The sequence below is a fragment of the Anguilla rostrata genome, chromosome 9 (genome assembly GCF_018555375.3).
Source record: "Anguilla rostrata isolate EN2019 chromosome 9, ASM1855537v3, whole genome shotgun sequence".
Classification (NCBI taxonomy): domain Eukaryota; kingdom Metazoa; phylum Chordata; class Actinopteri; order Anguilliformes; family Anguillidae; genus Anguilla; species Anguilla rostrata.
The window spans coordinates 27060452-27081703 of record NC_057941.1 but is presented as its reverse complement, the minus strand read 5'-3'; the positions used below and the strand labels follow the sequence as shown (position 1 = coordinate 27081703).

The 21252-nt window shown below is 44.2% G+C and overlaps 1 protein-coding gene across 4 annotated transcripts; it reads left to right on the top strand.

The window, feature by feature from the left end:
• The first annotated feature begins 464 nt into the window (after window positions 1-464).
• Window positions 465-21149, top strand: inpp5kb (inositol polyphosphate-5-phosphatase Kb). Of its 4 annotated transcripts, none has more exons than XM_064351452.1 (14): window positions 465-612; window positions 2622-2679; window positions 7051-7155; window positions 7575-7683; window positions 8620-8736; window positions 9719-9894; window positions 10790-10901; window positions 11608-11717; window positions 11874-11900; window positions 15171-15366; window positions 16991-17128; window positions 18481-18564; window positions 18708-18812; window positions 19160-21149. In XM_064351452.1, the coding sequence occupies exons 2-14, from the start codon at window positions 2630-2632 to the stop codon at window positions 19238-19240; spliced, it is 1410 nt and encodes a 469-aa protein (XP_064207522.1). In that variant the 5' UTR covers window positions 465-612; window positions 2622-2629; the 3' UTR covers window positions 19241-21149. The 4 variants fall into 4 exon arrangements, with proteins under 4 accessions (XP_064207522.1, XP_064207524.1, XP_064207523.1 ...); XM_064351453.1 differs by having other exon boundaries at window positions 529-681; XM_064351454.1 differs by lacking the exon at window positions 11874-11900 and having other exon boundaries at window positions 466-612.
• Window positions 21150-21252: the final 103 nt, after the last annotated feature.

Genomic DNA, 21252 nt, shown 5'->3' with positions numbered 1-21252 from the left:
TGTGACTTCAGTAACAACATTGCCAAATAAGAAACTTATTACCGGTACATAAGGTCATCTGAAGGTTACCATAGGCCTTTTTAAAAGGATGAGCTGAGCAGTCTTCTGTGCCATTACATAGCCTATGTTATCTGCATCAACATGTTGAACTTTGGTTGCTTTGGAAATTAACTTGGGTGATGGTGATTCACTGCATGATTAAAGTACCTCAGCAATGAATGTTGGTAAGGAAATCAGTTGAAAACTTAAACATCCTAACTTGACAATCCTACAAAAGATTCATAAGAAATCATTAAATGTTATGGCCATATCTCCGATTGTCACATTCTGATCAATATCCAGGGATTTGTTTGTGACAATCACATCATTCATTACCCTCTTAAGACATATTGCCGTATTTTTTTTTTTGTAGGCCTATTGTACAACGTTATGCTTGTCGCTGATTCGTCGAATTGCCGCTGTAAACCGAGGTCGCTGCTGGGTTGGATAAGAGGAGGAAGTGGAAACAAGGAGCATTAAGGGGGAGTGAATGGGCAAAACAAGCCAGAGCGCGCTACTACAGTTTACACTTGCGTTCTCGCTCGATTGCCTGGAACACCGAACCTGCTTTTTGTGAGTACGGAATACGCGCTTACTGAATCAGATAAGCGGGAATGCACTGATAAGGAGAACTTTGCAAGGGTATGCGCGTGGTGCAAATATGACTAATTTAGCCGTGGGAAGAGGATGTAATCTATGACAGCTAGCATGCTAGCAGGATATTTTGCTTGTTAGTTAACTATCTTTTCATTTTTACCACTTTTAGCTAACTGTGACTAAATAGTTGCAGTCAAGCTATGAATACATTTACTTGGCTACTTAATCAGTTCAGTGACTGCAAGACTACAGTTAAGTTAGCTGGTCTAATGTAAGCTATAAGGTGTTTCTCTTCCCCAAAATATAATTGGCTAAATCAGCTAGCTAACTAATTTGTTCATGGTGTGGATGCCCTGATGATGGGTGGAGTATAGATTGACCGGTTTCATTGATGCGTGCTGTCATAGCGAAAACAAATATTTAATGACAGCAACCGGACTTCAGCACTTTGCGCTAGCTAACGCTAGCTAACACCATCTCTGCAATTTAAACTTCCTTGCTAGCTTGCTAGTATAGCAGCAGCTTAATTTAGCTCTCTGTTCATGCCTGATTTCGCTGCTTTGTAATTTGTCTTTATTTTTAGGCTACTATTTGTCGTCAACTAGCAGCTGACGTGGATCATAGTTTGCTTGCGAAATTGTTGGCACTTGAGAGCCGGTTATGCTATGTGGTAAACAGCAAAATATTATGTCATCGCTCGGTGACAGCTGGAAGTTGCAGTAGGTTACAGTACACAAGACTGATACTTTAGCTAGCTAGAAGTTAAATAGCTACTGACCAGTCAGGCTGTTGCACATTGTCTTTCACGGGCATTGTGTTATCGATACTTACTCACAAGTTTGTGTCACACTTATCACCGTTAGTGCGTAAAATAATAATGAAAATCTGATGATGTTTCCTCTATTACTAGTCTAATTGGCGATAACGAAGGAGCATTTTCATTGGTTTCTCCGTACAAATTTACATTAGCACATAAACAGCAGGCGGTAGCGAAATTAGTCCAATAAAAAAGAAACGCTTAATTTTGGTGTGCGTATATGTGGTTTATTCACGCTGATTCCGGTCTGGACTTACTGGAATCAGTCTTAAAGTAACCCATTGGAACCCAATAACGTAGACATGAAGACAATCTCGTTTTAGACCTAAATTTCAAGAATACTGTGCTGGTCTAATTATCAGCAACTGTAACTGGGTAATTAGCTCGCAAAAACTCGCTGCCTATCCTCATATAAAACCTGGACATAGCCTGATTGACTATACACTGTGAATACTGGTTACAGTCTGTAATTAAAGCCTTACATCTTTGAAATGATATGAAGCAAATCATTGACGTACTCAAAATGACTTGAAAATGCTAGCTGTGTGCGTTCAAGGATTCTCCAAAGATTAAATTCTCAAGGGTAAGTGAGCATCAGGGCAGTGTTCACAAGGGTGCATGGAACTCAGAATTATTGGTGCTTTCTGTTTCATCTATGCCGGGGGCCACCTATTGCAAGAAAATCGGTGCAAACGTAGAAGTGATCAATTTGACAGTTTCTACTGGATTAGCTCAAAGCCAGGAACTAACAACCCTAATTTCTGAAAGTATCCCGTGACCAAAAACACATTTTCGTTTTACCCCCAGCAATTGCAGGAGAGGGATAGGACCATGGCTCGTTCTGACTCCCTGGATGTGTGTTGTGGCCATGTAAACAACAAGCTCAGAAACCTCTTTAATTTAGATTGTTCACTTCAGGCCTGCCTGTGAGCATTCATAATGGATTATACTGTATTAAAGGGTATGAAAAAATAATGCTTGGTAAATAACTTTAATATATTGAGGGCCTGCATATTTAGTGGGTGTGAGTGCGAGAGAGAGAGAGTGTGTGTGTGTGTGTATGTGTGAGTGATTGAGAGAGTGAGAGAGTGTGTGTGTTTGTGTGTGGGAGAGAGAGACAGCATGTGTACGACACAGAGTGTGTTTCTGATGCTCTTTGTCTTTCTAGGTGTGAGCATGCAGGCAGGGAGGAGCAGCAGCCAGGGGGCTTCCAAGGAGAATTTCAGGTATCCACCTGCTCAGCCTTCTGAGGCCTGTCGCCTTTGTGCTGTTTCCCGCAGTTCTCCTCAATCTATGTTTACTATCCTCATCCCATCCCTTCCCCTCTTACTGTCCCTGCTGATGTGAATGACGTAGTATGAGCGTGTGCAGCTGCAACCTCGTCCAGGCTCACAGGGCTCAAACAAGGGAGTCTATTGAAGGGAGCCTTACACCATGCGAATGGTGTATTATGTTGCGATTGCTTACTCGCACCAGTATTATGCTTCTAGGTTGGTAGAAGTTAGCTTATGTTTAGTGTATTATTGATGATGCGCTCACATGCTGGTTTGGGAATGTTATTAGCCAGGTCTGGCACTGTTGTTCTCATGACTCTGGACATTATCTTCTTTTGTGAGCTGCTCTGGATAAGAGTGTATGCTAAATGATGGTTGTGTAATGCAGTGTTAGAAACTCACAAGCCGTGCAGTGATATAAGGACTCTTTGAGAAAGGCTTTAAGTTAGTCCTGCAGAGTGGGGTGGTTCCAGTAGGGGGCACCCTACAAAGAGAAGTTTAAAGAGCCTGCATGCGAATCATAATTTTTAAAATTGTTATTACCAAAGAAAACAAATACTGTGATAATGAAAGTGGTTTATTTGAGATTTAGATTTTTTTAAAACCCTGACAGTTCTAATGCTGCCTGCTACAGGAGGATTTGGCATTCATAATTATGAGAGCGTGTTTATTGAATTTTATTATCAGTGGTTAAATCGTTTCATGGGCTGCAGTCGCAAGTGAACTTAAAGTGAATATCTATACAGACCAGACATACCGTAGACCGGGAGCGCTTGGGCTAAAAATGACATGCATAACATTGAAAGGAAATGATATTGTTTTCCTGTTTATAAATTTGAGAAAAAGCAATTATACATGTTTTGTGGCTTAATGGTTAACACCCAAAAAGTGATTACACGGAGTCTTTAATCTCTCACAAGACCAGGACAACAACCTCCCCCTTCCCTTTCGCTCTCCTCCCCATTTGTCCTCGCTTTCAGAGGAATGACTCTTAAGAATCTGCGTGTGACCGTATTACCCAGCGGCATTTAGGGATTAGCTAGTTTTTTTTGAAAGGGTGCATTTTGTCTTTTTTGTTCTTTCTTCTTGTGTAACAGGCCTTTTCTTCTTTCTTTTTTTTCCAAAATAGCCGCTGTCTTAATTTGTTACCCCAGAGTCTGTTCTACTAAATTGGGCTCCGCGCAGTCACGACACAGTCATTCTCAGGAAGATTTATTAAAATGTTCTGTCAGGCACTTGTTTATCCTGGGTTTTCTCCCTACAACCTCTGTATTGACATTTTGGGAAGGGAGATAGGCCTGTTCTGCCCTGCTTGTGTTTGCTTGTCTGTGGCCAGTTTCATAGTTGTGTGGGTTTTTTCGCACTAGTGTTTGGGAGGCAGCGCTAATTGGAATGCATTGTTTTCCTGGGAGACTCCGGAGATGAAAATCAGCTTTTGGCAGTGCCTTGTTCTGTCTTATTTTGCTAATCTGAACTGAAGTATTTGTCTTCCTAATTGTTGCTCAGTGCCACCGTCGTTAAGGTCTCTGAGCTTGTAACTGTAGCAGAAAATGCCAGAAAAAAACAAAACAGAATAGGAAACACAGGAAGTGGAAGGAAAAGGAATCCTGTGCTCAAATCAATCACAGTAAAATGTTCTGACAGATTACATTTCATTCCAGCTGGACTCATATAAAGTCTTACAGTTAACAATGGTCAATTTGCTGTGATGTGAAAGAGCTAGTCAGTGTGAACTTTGGGTAATGACTGGTTATTCCCAGGGTCGTTAAATCGGCTCTGTTTGCTGTATGAATGTGTGGTACTACATGTGTTGTAACATTGCGTATATCTTTGATTATGACTGTGATTATTATAATCTGATTGACTTCAGTTCTGTTAACCAATCACAATAATGAGGGCACACAAGTTTGTGAGATGGGGTATGGGGTATCATAAAGTGTGCCATCTCAACCTTAGATGCTTGACCTTTGTTCCTGTAAGCTTGAAACATTTAAAAATGACTAATTCACTGTGAACTCCTGAGTTAACCACATGTCTTTCTCACACGTGCACATACACATGCACACACACACATGCTCACGCATGCGTCTCTCACCCATGTGTGTCAGAGGTCTCCTTGTAGTGAATGTGTATCGAGTAAATGCGTAAATTAACCCGATTATAAACTCAGGCCATTTTCGACGCATTTCCCAACGCTGGCAACAACACTGGCAGTGATTTGGGGATCAGCCGCTCCCCTGTCTGGGTGAATGTTCCCCAACTCACGTGGGCAGCCCCCTGCTCCAGATTACCCTGGAAATCCAGCACCTTCCGCTGCACGTTCTTAAAAAAAGACCTGCCCACATCTCAGTCTCGCTCACTCTCAGCCGAAGGAAAGGTGGTGGAGCAGAAAGCGCTGGCTAGGTGGGGGCAGAAGAAATGGACAGGAGCCAGATTTAAAAGGCTGCTGTATGCCGAGCATTTCATTATTTTTTATCCGTTTTAATTTCAGACAGTTCTTGGCGCGCATTGTTAAGCATTTGAGATTTTTTTTAGCCTGCAGAGTTCAGAGTGTCCCTTATGGGTTGTGAGAGGTTCCTGAGCTCTAGAGGTGCTGTGAAAGGGTTTTTGCAGCCGGCTCTTTGCATTTGCGAAGTGGGAGCAGTCATATCACAAGAAGAAGAGACCAGGAAAGTTGCGTGAATGCAGAAGAGGCTGTTGAAATAACAGACGTGTGATTTCGTATAAACGGGAAATTGAAGAAGAACCCTTTTGAAAAATCTGAAAAGACATAACTAAAGGAGATAAGTGGGTAAAGAAGTTGCTGGACACTTGTTGGATTCTGGCTTTAGTTGGATACAGTTTTTTTTAAATTTCAGAATCCAGAATTTGACTAATTGACATGATTTTATAGTTTCCTTAATTAAATTAAAAACCTGCCTTACATAAATCTGTTTACAGAAACAAAATTTTACAGCTAAAGCCATTTCCTCCAAAGCCCAAGAAAGTGGAGAAAGATCCCAGAACCAAATTTAGCTGCTGATCCTTCCTTCCTGATTCCTGGTTCGAACTCCTCCCCTCCCCCTCCTGCTGATTGGCTGAGAGACGATGGACGAGGAGACGGACAGCCCGCGGAGCCGCTCAGACAGCACGGCCAGCACGGCCTCCCTGCCGGGGGCCGGCCGCCTCCTGCTGCGGCAGCGGGTCTCCCAGCTGCTGGCCTGTGTGGAGGACCTGAGCGCGGAGGAGTCTGAGATCCACGCCCAGGTGTCCCGCACGCTGGACGAGGCCTTCCTCCTCTGCGGCCTCTGGAGTGGGACCGACCCCTTCAGGTGGCCCCTCAGAGACGGCCGGCGTCCTACTGGGGCCGCTCCAAAATCTGCTACTCTAACTGATCTGCTGTACAGTAGAATCGCACCCTACGTTAAGCTAGGGTCATCCCGATCCATAGATTACAACTAGTTTCTTAACGATATAGGAGGATTTTAAAATTAGAATTTAGTATTTGCCTTGGAATTGCTTGCTGTGTGTGTACATTTGTGTGAATATTGATTGTTGTGTCTTGGGAGGGGAATGCTTTTTGCCCTCGTGTTCAGGGCTCTATTGAGGGAGGTTCAATGTCAGATTTGCACGTTGTGCAGCCTTAGATAGTAAACCCTCCCATTGGTTGTTTGTTTTAGCTGTGATTAGATCTGGTCAGATGAACACTACTTTGCACTTAGGGAAATGAATGGAGAGAAAGGTCATTGGCGCCGCACGTACGTCTGTGTGCTTGCGCTCTGATGTGGATTAAATTTGACTCGGAGGCACGTGATCAGGGAACAGACAGACATCCATTTTATTTACGTCAACCTCTGGTTTAATCCTATTCACAAGGTTGTGTTTATGTGGAGTTTTTCATTCCCACTCTCGTTTTTGCAGATTATAATATTTTTAGCCAGTCCTTGTTTTTAGTGTGGTCTTATAGTGCACACTTTTGGGAATTGAATGTACAAAAAATATATTGAAATAAAATATATTATCAATATATGGACACATTTTTGCAGCTTTCATGCATATGCAGTATATTTTACAAATGTGACACTGTGAAATATTTCAAGAAGTCCACATGCAATATGTTACCGTATATTATTTTTCAGTAAGGACAGAAACAAAACTGAATAGTACCCAAGATGTAAGTTTGAATTTTAGACAATCAAAATGGCTGCATTAAAATGACAGTGAGTGAGGGCAGATAACGAGCAAGTTGGTGGAAGCGTGGTTGGTCTTCTTTGGAGGAAATTCTTGGAAGTACATGGGCAATGATTCATCTGATGTTCTTTTCTCTCATCTGTTGTTTCCCAGGCTGCACGTGGTCACATGGAACGTGGGCACTGCGGAACCCCCCAGTGATGTCACCTCCCTGCTGGAGCTGGACTCCCAGGATGCAGTCGACCTCTACGCGATTGGGTGAGAAGCAGGGGTACTCTACTCTGATTGGGCTTGCCGTGACCACATTGTTTATAGCTTAAGGGATCGAACGAGAGGCTGCTTTTGGTTGAATGGCACACAAAAGCATCTCTCCATGTTAGGAGGGCCTGAGGTTTGATTCCTTGACTGTTGAGTGGGCTTTTTTATGACTGTTTTTGTAAGGGGTACTCTGAATATTTGTATCAGTACAGTTTTGTATTGGCTGTAGAAATTCTAAACAGGCTAGTCCTATGAATATATACAGTACTGTGCAAACAGAAAATGCAGAAATTAAACTTGTCATGGTTTTGACAGACATCATTAACATTATAACAATAGTGTGTTACACTTTTGAAAAATGGTGTGTCTGTGTGTGTGTCTGTTTGTGTGTGTGTGTGTGTGTGTGTGCTGTCTCTTAGTCTGCAGGAGGTGAATGCGGCTCCTGTGAGATTCATTGTGGATCTGGTCTACGAGGACTCCTGGAGTCAAGCATTTATGACTAGTCTGGCACCAATGGGCTATGTAAAGGTAAAGTGGGTCTCTGTTGTGTGTCTGCTTGAATGTGTGTGTGTGTGTGTGTGTGTGTGTGTATGTGTGCGCTCACGTGCGTGTGTCTGTGTGTATGTGTGTGTGTGTGTGGATTCAATGTCTGGAACAATGAGACTTTATGCAGGGTCCTCATTAGGACTGGACAAGGCTGAATAGCAAACACTCCTTTCTTTGTCTTCTTTGACTACATTTACATAACAATCATTTTTTAAAATTATTTCTTTGCGCTACATCAGACCTTTACCTTCTGAGATTCCATTGGCTGAGTATTCTTCTCAAGTCTTTGTATTCTGATCTCCTTCTGGTTTGCGTATCAAACCTCACTGAATGCATTATCAGAAACCATAATGAGGAAGTGGCTAGAGAATGAGGGCAGTGGGGCAGTGGTGTCTTTCCCATAGATCTAAATGCAGATGTCACTTTGTTCCTATTGAAACACTGTCCAGTTGACCATTCTTTGTGGCTGAAGCTCCTGCCATCCGTGCCCCAATAATGAACCCTCTTTTAAAGGAAAAGAGCTTTTCCTCTTGCCATCTTGATCCAAAATGGAGGTCAACTGGGCCTGCTCAGCATTTTTGTACAAGCCACAGAGCATGATAGAATGTTAATGGTTTAATTGTATCATGCAGTACACCTGGATGGAAGCATCTGCATTCGTTATGTTTCTCCACTCATTTATTCAGGTTTTTCCTTTAATTTGTCACCCATATATGCTGGATTATAGCCCCCTTCTCTTTCTTTCTCTTTATTGTTTTTATATTCAGTATGTGTTATATTCGTTATGATGTGTATGTAAAAGGGGTGCAAACGTAAATCTCTCCCTCTGTGTCTCCCCTCCCGCTCTCTATCCTTCCATCCCACTCTCTTTCTCTTCCTCCCTCTCTCTCTCATTCATTCCTCCCCCCCACTTCTTAGGTCTCCTCCATTAGAATGCAGGGACTCCTCCTGTTGATCTTTTCCAGGCTGACCCATGTCCCCTTCATTCAGGACATTCAGACCACTTTCACACGCACCGGCATCTTTGGCTACTGGGTAAGACTGAGCCTGGAGGCTGTGCTTCAGTATGCTTCAGTTGTGCTGGGAAGGCTGTGCTTTGGTATGCTTCAGTTGTGCTGGGGAGGCTGTGCTTTGGTATGGCACAGTTGTGCTGGGGAGGCTGTATTTTTGTATGGCACAGTTATGCTGGAGACACTGCTTCAGTATGGCTCCGCTGTGCTGGGGAGACTGCGCTTCAGTATGGCACAGCTGTGCTGGAGACACTGCTTCAGTATGGCACAGCTGTGCTTCAGTATGGCTCAGCTGTGCTGGAGACACTGTGCTTCAGTATTGCTCAGCTGTGCTGGGGAGGCTGTGCTTTTATATGGCACAGTTGTGCTGGGGAGGCTGTGCTTCAGTATGGCACAGCTGTGCTGGGGAGGCTGTGCTTTGGTATGGCACAGTTGTGCTGGGGAGGCTGTGCTTCAGTATGGCACAGCTGTGCTGGGGAGGCTGTGCTTTGGTATGGCACAGTTGTGCTGGGGAGGCTGTGCTTCAGTATGGCACAGCTGTGCTGGGGAGGCTGTGCTTTGGTATGGCACAGCTGTGCTGGGGACACAGTGCTTCAGTATGGCTCAGCTGTGCTCGGGACACAGTGCTTCAGTATGCATGGCTCACGTGCTGTGAGCTGCGGGACACAGTGCTGACTAGTTTCAAGGGCGCTCAGCATCAGTGGGTGGCGGAGCTGTGCTCAGTATGCCTCAGCTGTGCTGGGGACACAGTGCTTCAGTATGCCTCAGCTGTGCTGGGAAGGCTGTGCTTCAGTATGCCTCAGCTGTGCTGTTCAAATAAAAATATTTTATGACCATAATGTAATATGTTGTACCTAAATTTTGCAAGGTTAGATTACTTTGTAGTCCCAACACAGATGGGATTACAAATGTTTTATTTAATGAAAAACCCGCACATAAAACAAGAGACTACAGCACAGTATCAGTACATTTTAGATAAAATGGTTTTCCTCCGCTCCCCCACTAAGGGCAACAAGGGCGGGGTGTCTGTGCGTCTGTCCTTCTACGGCCACATGCTCTGCTTCCTCAACTGCCACCTGGCGGCGCACATGCAGTACGCCACGCAGCGGGTCGACGAGTTTGAGTACATCCTGGACTCGCAGGACTTCGACATGCACAACACGCCGCATGTACTGGACCACAGGTAACTTCCACATGTAAAACTCTACACATACTGGACCACAGGTAACACGCCACACATCTGGCCTGACGCCTCCTGTGTTTTACATTACGCGCATTTAGCCAAAGCTTTTCGGGGTTATCCAGAGCTCATTGCAAATAACAGGGAAACACAAGAGTTAAGTGAGCAACAGTGCCAGGCCTAGCTATCAACATTCCTAGTATAGGCTGTGTATATTACACCATCACTTAAAGTGCTACTGCAAGTTAGCTATGCTAATCAAGAACAGAAATGCTCATTCTGAATACATACAGACGTCCAGGATGTTGCACGTCCTGAACCGAACACACGGTGTTCTGATTACTCACAATCAGATCCCGGCTGGACTCTCTGCCTGCCGCTTCAGAAAAGAATACTGCTGCATCCCTAACTGCTGCTGCTTAGGGAACTGGGTTTGTAATTTGGAGATTACCGGTTTGAAACTTTCTCCAGGGGGGCAAGGACCCACAAACAGATTGAGCCATTGGTGACACTGTACTATGGTTAGGGAACTGGGTTTGGAACAGCGGTTGCTGGTTTAAATCTCAGGTGGGGCAGTGCCATTTCACCTTTGAGCAAGGTGCTTAACCTGAATTGCGTTAGTAATTTAGGCAAAAAATAGTATTTGGCTGTACAAATGCCTAGTAAATCTGTGTAAATTGCGTGGGTCCCTCTGGATAAGAGGAGCATCTACTAAATTTCCATATTTATATGTAATTGAATTGGACATGAAGCATAAGGCCTTAAACTTAAATTAAAGGCTTTAACGTGGTATGATTGAATCTCAAGCTGAGAGGGATGCACACACTGGCTGGTTGCAGAGGTAATATATGGATATCCGGAACACTCCGTTCCGCTGAACACTTTGTCTGGCTCTCAGGCTGGTCTTCTGGTTCGGGGATCTGAACTTCCGGATTGCAGATCACGGCATGCATTTCCTGCGGTCCGCCATCAACAGCAACCGCTTGAATCTACTGTGGGACAGAGACCAGGTCAGGCCCGTGGGAGCACACGCGCGCACACAAACACATGCGTGTGCACAAACACACACACACACACACACACACACACACACACACACACTCATGCACATGCACACAAACACATGCGTGTGCTCAGACACACACACACGCACACACACATACACACGCACGCACACACACACACTCATGCACACAAATACATGCGTGTGCTCAGACACACACACACGCATACACATGTACGCAGGCACGCACACACACACGCACGCACACACACATACACATACACACAGACACACACACACATGCACATGTATGTACGCATGCGCACACACGCACGCACACAAACATACACGCACAAAGAAATACATTCATGCATTTTTGACATTTTAATTATGTTCAAATTGTGAAATTTGTTCTTACAGCCCTAATATATACAACTTAGATTTGTGTACAGTGTACACACACACATAAATCATGTGCTCTGTTGTGGTTTATTTGCTTTTCCTTGTAGGCATCTATACAGAGACCCTTTTGTAAAAGATTTACATCCCTTGAAGTTGAAAGTCATTTGCATATTTATCATTGGGTACACAGCTAGGCTCTGTCATTGTTTGCTCTTGCACTCCGATGTATGCTGTAGCCTAACCACTGTGCAGAGCAGAGCGTCTCTCCGCTCAGATCATCTCACCCAGGTCTGTTTCTCTGTCTCGCTCAGCTGACGATGATGAAGAAGAAGGAGGCCTTCCTGCAGGAGTTTGAGGAGGGACCTCTCACTTTCAGGCCCACGTACAAATTTGATCGGTTTTCCGAGAACTACGACACAAGGTATTACATACAAACGCGCACAGACACACACACACACACGCCTGACACGCTCATATCTGCTTCTTATGTTCAGAGAGCCGTACTTCCTGCGCACGGCTGTCGAGTTTCTGCTCGTGCGATGTTCACTCTTGTCCTCTTTCCTTTTCCACTTCGCAGGCCACAGAAGACTTGGTTGGGGTTTAAGTAAGACTTTAAAAACGTGCCCCCCTCCCCCCTTGCTTAACATCACCCCCTTGTCTTTCCTGCGCACAAACCCGCTAATGATAATGTCCCCCTCTGTCGGAATGCTGCCCTCAGAACAGCAGGCTTCGCGCTTTGGCCTCACCTCGCTGTAGCGGCGTTCGCACACGAAAAACGGAATATTGCCTTATTAACTTCTCCGGTAGTGATGATGGCACGTAGCGAGTTGGCACATGACGGTCCCGGTGACTATTCTGTACTACTTGAAAAGAGCTAACGAAGTGATGGAGGTAGGTCAATAGCACAACCAAGGTGTATAGAGTCGCAGAGGGTATGATGCTGTTCACTTTGGCTTACTAGCCGGAGAAGCTAGCTAATATTAAGAACCTTGCTAATGAAGAAAAACTGAACCACATCAGCAAAGTATCTGCCACAGTGTGCATGTACACCTATGGGAACGTTATAACTATATGGCTGTGTTTGTTGCTGTAGTAAGAAACTACGTAGCTGGATAGATGCTTTCGCTAAACAAGTTTTGCGCGTTTGATCCAGCAATATAATGGCTACAGTATGTTCACACTAACGTAAAAAAAACCCCGAACATTTCTATAAATGTTACTTGGCCTTGAGTCAGCCAGTTACTGGAGCAACCTCACACCTTGCCCCTAAATGGTGAAGTTCTGTAATATTTCGGCATGAAAAGAGAGAAAGTTTGTGATTCTTCAGTACTGACTTGAGTTCAGTTCTACAGATTACAGTCATTGTACCTGCAGATAGTTCTCTCTCTGTCTCTATTTATTTGCAGTGGGTTTGGGAAGTTTAGGAATTGTGTTGTGAATCTGGGGAAATGTTCTCAGATTTCTTTTTTATTTCTCACATTGTCGACCTGTCTCTTATCACCAGGCTGTGCTCACTGTGTCAGTTCTTCATCAGTGTTTTCCTAAGCTTGTGGTTTTTCACTGTGTTCCAATAGTCTGCCACGGTGTATTCTCCGTTTTTGGCCAAATAGCATGCCAATTTGCTTTGATGTTTTTTTGTTTGAGGTTCCCAATCCCGATAAGTCATGTAACTTTGTTTTTGTGGTGTGATGGTTTGGTTGATTCTAATTGATTTAATTGGAAGGGGGCTGTCCTGAGTCTGGGTGGTGTTAGCAGGGGTTACTCAACTGAGCCTCATGGCTGAGGGGGCTCTTCTCTGGGCTCAGAGATGTTGGCATTTGAGAGCGTTCTAATAATATGAGGAGGGGGGGGGGAGGTCACTGTTTTTAGGTGCTTCCAAAATTCCATGGCTCTTTTGTTTCTGTTAATGAGTTACGGGTTTTGGCATTGTTTGGTGTTTTTCTCTGCACATGGAGGGTGCTTTTACAGAACTTTGCATGTAGGGTTTCAGTTTCTGTCTCACAAATCTTTCTTAGTAAGCAGACCCTAAACTTTGCTGCCTTATAGTGCAATTGGTTCAATTGTGGATTGAAATATTTATTTTGGTCTGTCTGTTTGGGTGTGTAGGGTGTAAATACGATCAGTTGTGCTGTGTCCAGTCTGACTTTTACTCAAGACATTGTGCTTGTTAAGGAAGTATAGAAGTCTTCTATTTATGATTCCACGTAGACTCTTCCCCAGATTGCTACGAACAAATGATTCGGTAGTTGTTAGGGTGAAATTTCTCAACTTTTAAAAATAGGGGAAAATAGCTCCTCTCTCTCTCTCTCTCTCTCTCTCTCTCTCTCTCCATGTCAATCTCTCCCTCGCACACACATTTCAGATTTCAGTACTATTCAATAACGTTTTAGCATTTAACAATGAAATAAGATGTAAAACCAACAGGTGCTGTTGTAATGAGCCGAGGTGGGCAACGAGGGCCGTATCTGTTTTTGGTTTTCGGGCCTAACTTCTGGCCTTAATCACTTAATGAGCCCCAACATTTATGCCATCTGACATTTTAGCTACAGTTATTGATATGCGCATGGCAGCTGAAGACTGTTCTTGTGTACCTATATGAAATGTTCTCCTGTGATTTACTCTACGAGTGGGCAGTGTTGATGTATACAGCCTGTTAGTTCACTGGGAAATTGTTGGAAAGAAAAACCTGCACACACACCAGCCCTTCAGGACCGGAATTGACGGGCCTTTGTTAGTTAGCCTGCAGTTCTCTGGGAGGTTGTGTACTCTCTGTGTGTCTGTTCACATGCATGCCTGCATACACACACTCTCTCCCTTAACTTGCACATTCCCTCACATGCTCTCTAACATGCACATTGACACACACACGCACATGCATACACACACACACCTCTTTACACGCACAATTGCATAAACATAAACACGCACTCACAGTCATTCAGTTACTTTGCACGCACACTCGTTTACATGCACACTTGCACACATAACAGCCTGTTTTTCATTCCAAACCGCACCATCCGTGTGTATGTGGTAGTTTAGACCTGAGTTTGTGTGTGTTTCCTGGAGTGTGTTCACCTGATTGAGTGAGCATGTCCGTTACAGCTCCCGCTGTGATGCATGAGCCGCTAGAGATGACTGATGAGGTCTGCATGCATAGAGAGAGAGGCTCTCTGCTGCTCCAGCTGCTGCTGTGTTTCTATGGCAGGCGAGAGGGCGAGCTGGCCAATCAGCTGCAGACCTGAACACCACGATGGAGAAACGAAGAGATACACAAGAAAGAGCTCCGCTTGCACAGATCAGGTGTCCCGCCTAAGGGCTTTTCAAACTCAGTCATGGGGCCTCCTGAGTACATTCATTTTCTTCCAGCCCATTGCTGCTAGCTCTCAGTCCTAACGAGCTGTCAGTTGGTCTTAATTAGCCTAATCGAATGGCTGCGCTCGCCACAAAGAATGGACGTCCCATGTTTACGTCCCAGATCTTTCTTAAGTGAGTCACAGACTTCTAATGATTTTGTTTTCTGTGATGTGATATATGGCAAATGTCTCATTTAGAAAGACATTAACCTTTGTTACTAATTAAATTATAGACTGACAGGTGAAATTATTGGTGATTAATTTCTGAAGGTTTTTACATTTGGTCACTGAGTTCAAAGGCAAAGCAAATGGTAGTGAGCCTAGTGAGTGTCAAAATAGGTGTGAGGAAACAATTGTGGAAGAATGTAAACACATTTTTGACAACCTGAAATGATCAAAAGATTGGCTGTAAGAAAAACCAGCATACATAGTCAGTGCCCCTGGACTGAGTTTAAAAACCCCTGTCCTCTGTCACGAGACTGCCGCTGACATCATTGCTCTCTCCACCTCTGATTGGGCAGTAGTAAGAAGAGGAAGCCGGCTTGGACTGACAGGATCTTGTGGAGAGTAAAGCCCAAAGAGAACGGGGAGGAGCGGACCAATTTGGAGGACGAAGACGATGAACTTTCCCTTAAAGTGTCACAGGACACTTACACCTGTAACATGGACTACGGTGTGAGCGACCACAAGCCCGTTATCAGCACTTTCAGGCTGGAGGTAAGGGCTGTCTGGCTCATGGATGATAAAACGGGGTGAAGAAGGTCAGTGAGCCTCTGTCATAAAAATGGGGGCCTGTATTCAATCAGCATTGGAGTCTGTCAGACTACGGACTTGCACGGTCTCCCCGCCAAAATATTTTTATCTTAGGAGTTTATTGTATGCTTCAGATTATCTCTGTTGTTCAAATCTTGTGCTGGAAAACTTAAGAACCCACATTGTAAATATATATATATATATAAATATATTTAGTGTATATATATACACTACATAACCAAAAGTATGTGGACACCTGACATATCATCCAACATTTTGAGCATTAATATGGAGTTGGTCCACCCTTTGCTGCTATAATAACCTCCACTCTTCTGGGAAGGCTTTATGCTAAACGTTGGAGCATTGCTGCAGGGATTTGCTTCCATTCAGCCAGAAGAGCATTAGTGAGGTCAGGCACTGATTGGGCGGTTAGGCCTGGCTTGCAGTTGAATGAATGAATGAATCATTGCATTTATATAGCACTTTTCCGAAAGCTCAAAGTGCTTCACAGTGAGGAGTGGGTTCTCACCTGACCCACCACCAATGTGTAGCGCCCACTTGGGTGATGCACAGCAGCCATTTTGCACCAGTACGCTCACCACACATTAGCTGAGGTGGAGAGGGAGAGAACATTTTTTTAGCCAATTGAATCAGGGGATTAGGTGGCAAGTTTAAGAGAGCCAGGTTGGAAATTTAGCCAGGACACCAGGGAGCCCCCTATTTTTTGCGACAAGTGTCATGGGGTCTTTAATGAACACAGTTTAACATCACATCCAAATGACGGCATCTCCTACAGCACAGTGTCCCTGCCATTGCATTGGGGCATTGGGGTTTATTCGACCAGTGGGAAGATCACCCCCTGCTGGCCCACCAACACTGCTTCCAGCAGCTATTTAATTTTTCCCAGGTGGTCTCCCATCCAAGTACTAACCAAGCCCACACTTGCTTAGCTTCAGCCGTTCGGCAGAAGTAGGGTGCATGGTGGTATTGCACCCTGCTTCTGCCGTGTGGCTCAGTTGGCTTTCCAATTGATCCTGAAGGTGCTGGATGGGGTTGAGGTCAGGACTCTGTGCAGGCCAGTCAAGTTCTTCCACACCAAACTCATCAAAACCATTTCTATATGGACCTCGCTGTGTGCTCGAGGGCATTATCATGCTGACACAGGAAAGGGCCTTCCCCAACTTGGAAGCACAGAATCATCTAGAATGTCATTGCATTAGGATTTGCCTTTACTGGAACTAAGGGAACTAGCCCAAACCGTGAAAAACATCCCCAGACCAAGGGGGCGCCCACATACCTTTGGTCATATGGTGCATATTGTTTCCATATTGTGTCACAGTTTCAGTTCTGTCTTCTCCAGGACACAAATGGAACAGAACAAATCTCAAAACATCAGGTGTCCTATTTTTTTCTTATTGAAACCAGTTTCTTCATTAATATATATTTTAAGGGTCAATTAAAATGAGGGTTATTGGGTTTTTGAAGATAATGTGGGTTGTGGAGTTTTTGCAGAAAATGTGGGTTATGGGGGTTTTGCAGAAGATGTGGGTGATGGGGTTTTCACTGCTAAATGAGGGCCTCTCTGCAGCTGAAGAAGAAGTTTGGGACCCCGCTGGTCCGGGTGAGTGCAGAGGGCGAGTGGAGCGCGGACCACGACGCCATAGCAACCTACAGCATTCTGGAACCCTTTCCCTCCAGCACCTGGGACTGGATCGGCCTCTATAAGGTGAGAGAGAGAGAGAAAGATGAGGGGAGTGGAGGGGGAGGGAGAGGGAGAGGGAAGAGGAAAGAGGAAAGAGGAGGAAGCAGGGCGGAAAGAAGGAGAGTGGTTGGTGAGGGAGAAGGAGAAAGAGATTAAGGAGGAGTAGAGAAGCTGGAGGAGGGAGAGGGAGAAGGAGAGATGCAGAGTGGGAGGGAGAAGCTGGGAGGGGAGGATAGTGGTAGAGTAATAGGAAAGAGGGGTGGAGGCAAAGGGAGTGAGAGAGAGAGCGAGGTATCAATTAAGGAGGAATGGGGAGAGTAGGGGGGGTAGAGGGAGAGAGAGACAGAAGGGAAAGGGAGCCCCCTATTTTTTGCGACAAGTGTCATAGGGTCTTTAATGAACACAGTGAGTCAGGACCTTAGTTTAACATCACATCCAAATAACGGCATCTCCTACAGCACAGTGTCCCTGTCATTGCATTGGGGCATTGGGGTTTATTCGACCAGTGGGAAGATCACCCCCTGCTGGCCCACCAACACTGCTTCCAGCAGCTATTTAGCTTTTCCCAGGTGATCTCCCATCCAAGTACTAAGAGAGTGATGTGGAGGTAGAATGAGAGTGAGGATTCAGATAAAGCTGAAGGGTTTCACCCCAGATGCTCGCTTTCTGTGGTTGATTTCTTTCTGTTCCTCTCTCACTTCCTGCCCCCTTACATCCTCAAACCAGTAACTACTTCTCTCAACAAAACCATCTCCAGGGAACAAGACGGTGAACTCCATTTTACCGCCACTGCAAGGCTATTTGAATAATCTTCCATTTGCTCTTCCTGAGTGTAGGCATGAAATTAGGTTGAGTTTGTGTTTACGTGAAAAGAAAGTGCAGGTGTCTGAAAGGCGGCTCACTTGGTCAGGACACTTCTCCACTCCGCCCCCCAGTGGTGGAATGAGCTGTTCAGCGGTCAGGAGACCCCTGTCTGTCTTCCACCATACTCTGAAAACTGTGTGTGGTGAAGCAAACCCTAAACTCTGAGGACCTAGTCTGGGATGAATACTCCTAATTATGCTACTGTTATCACTATGCCCTCATACTGATTTTCTGCTTAAAGCACGACATTCCCAAACTCTCTCCTGCTGTCATGCCTAATGTTATGTTTCAGGCCTATATAAGGTTGATGACTTGCCATGATCTCTACCCTTTGCCTCACCGCTTTTGCAAGTCGTTCTGTATGAGTCTGGTAAATAACTAAACGGAAAACGTAAGTGTAATAAGGTGTAGAAACCGTGACGTGAGTACCGTAACACGTGTTCATGTTTTATATTTCTTGCATGATGCCCCTATAGAATTGAGTGACGTCTCATTTACATTTCTCACTGCAGACTGGGTTCAAGAGTCCCAGAGACTACGTCACCTACACCTGGGTGAAGGACGATGAGGTGTCTAGCAGCGATGAGATTGTAAAGGTATGGCCCACGGCAGTGTGTGTGTGTGTGTGTGTGTGTGTGTGCGTGCATGCACGTGTGTGGGTGTGTCCGGGTGTGTGCGTGTGTTTGGATGGGGTGAAATGAATGTATTGGTTTAACATTGCCTGTCTCTGTGCCCCCAGGTTTACATGAGTAAGGAGGAGATCCCGTTGCTCGGAGGCGAATACATGCTTTGTTACTATAGCAGCAATATGCAGAGCATTGTGGGTATCAGCCCCCCTTTCCAGGTGAGTGCATGTACAAGCTGGAGCACACTGGCATGTTTTACACTGTTTTATTGTATGATACCTGAATTGTCATTTTTATGCTTGGTCATGAATCCTGAAATATCTAAAATATCCTTCATTGTGCACAAGGACTGTCTGAGCAAATCAAAAAACATCCATTTTAACTGAAATGACATTGGAAAAAACCCCATAAATTGAACTATCCCTTTAAGAGCTGAGGTTTGTGTAAAATCCCAAAGCTGCCCCGCCTTCTTTCTGCGCGGACGTGATACAGAGTTGTTGGATAGGCAGCTCACAGCGCAGCACAAGGCTTCTGAATGAAACCTGCGTGAAATTATGTGTTTCAGGTGCAGGAGTCCAAGGCGGCCATCGAACAGGGGTTGGTGCCTGAGAACATCAATGGATTGGACAAGCTTACTGCAAAGTAATGCAGGCGGACCCCTGTGCGGGCACGCCCCGCCCCCTTCCTTGGAACAATCTGATAGGCCACACCTCTCTGGAACCACGCCCACTCGTTTCCCAGAAGCTGGGAGATCTGTTTGCGCAGCTGTGCTTCTGCCGTTTCTCCTGAAGATCCTCTCTATGAATAATACTGATATCAGTGGTTCTCTCTTGCTCTTAAAGATCGTCCTCTTGTATGGTAAAGCATGTGGTATCTGAAGCAGGTGTTTACAGACATGGTCCTGGGACCACCCTGTGTCTGCTGGTTTTTGTTCTAACCACAATTGCAATCCCAGAATTTTAACAAGCTGTTCATTTTTCTTAATTAGCAAAAACCGGCATAAACAGGGGGGCCCCTAGGAATGAGTCTGGGAAACCCTGATCTAAAGGACTGAAGGTGATTATAAAGTGAGGTTTTGTGCAATGTCATTGGAAATGGTTGTGTAGAGAAGCACAGAGAGGCTTGGGTGCGTGCGTGCAGACGTGTGTGGGCATGTGTGTGTGCGTATGTGTGTGTGCGTGCATGTGTATGTATGTATGTATATGTATGTATGTATGTATGTGTATGTGTGCGTGCATATGTATGTATGTGTGTGTGTTTGAGAGAGGGTGTGTGTGCACGTGCATGTGTGTGTGTGTGAGAGAGAGAGAGTGTGTGTGTGTGTGTGTGTATGCACACACATGCGTGCATGCATTTTCTGTGCATGACTGGAGTCTTGTATATCTGAGTCCAAGGTCGGGGGGTGGTGGTGAACTGGTGTCCCTCTGGAAGGAAATCTTTTTTCTTTTAATCAATATTTTAATCAGTATTTCATTAATAGTCAATATCATTGTATAAAACAGAGTAGAAAGTCAAAATGAATGAGAGATACCAAATAGAGTAATATTATGACAAAACATAAGTATAAATATATTTTCTTAGTTGTAATTTTTATATATTGTTATCATTAACTGCCTGTGTCTTGAGATGTGCTGTAATTTTAATATATGTGTTGATCACATTCTGAATTATTTTAGATATCTGTCTGTTACAATATTTGAAGTTGGTCACAAATTTGCACAATTTTATTTTCTGTTAATGGATTTTTGAAGATGTATGTTCTGAGACACAGTTGTTAGACTGTTCATGTTACTAATGACATTTAGTTGCGTATGTGTGTCTTGTCACCGGCAGAATTTTTTGTTTTTTGATCTGGAATTGTAAAACTAGGAGATAAATGAACATTAAACAATGGGCCTAATGTGAAAAAAAAGGAAAAGAATAAATGCACCTGCAATTGAACACACAAACAAGCTCAGGACTGCAGAGATGAAACAGTCCCCAACCACTCATCTGAGCCTGTGTGCCTATGTGTGAATATGTGACTGTATGTTGCAGTACTCATGTGCATTAAAACTATATGACGTGACATGTACTGTAGATAATTTTGTAGCCTATTTTTGCAGGATAATTCTTATTTAAATTTTCTTGTCCTGCATCTGGCGAACTGATTTATTGATGTAAATTTAAAAACTTTGATTTTTGATACTCTTGAAGTATTGGATCTTGCATCAGAATGATCTGTGCACAAACTCACAATTGTATTTTATGTACGGAAAATACTGTACTCATTGTAATCTCTAACTAAAACTCTGCCATCAGTCTTACATTCAATTATCTTTTTCTTTAAAGTCCCAAGAATAAAATCTTTTGAATATTATATGATTAGCATATATGGTGTGCAGCAAGTGCTGTCACTCTATCTTTTTCCCCCCTCCCTCCCTCCCTCCCTCTCTCCCTCCATGGAAGGCCTGAAGTGCTCTTTACTTGGTGTAAAAATAGAGAACATTTGGCAAACACAATTGTTTTATGAAAAATCTTATTAAACACAGAAATAAATTTGATGTTCTGGTGTGCTTCGGTTGTTACACTGTTACCTGCTTCCTTTATTACGGCTATTATTTATGGTAGTAGTAGTAATAGTTGTCATGGTAATAACCTTTTGGTTGAAAACCACAT

Excerpts from the sequence above, each read along its gene's own strand:
- inpp5kb (XM_064351455.1), top strand. The coding sequence starts at position 5,815 with ATGGACGAGGAGACGGACAGCCCGCGGAGCCGCTCAGACAGCACGGCC. Across the intron at positions 6,039-7,050 it reads AGTGGGACCGACCCCTTCAG|GCTGCACGTGGTCACATGGA; the intron begins GTGGCCCCTCAG and ends GTTGTTTCCCAG. Across the intron at positions 11,901-15,170 it reads AAGACTTGGTTGGGGTTTAA|TAGTAAGAAGAGGAAGCCGG; the intron begins GTAAGACTTTAA and ends CTGATTGGGCAG.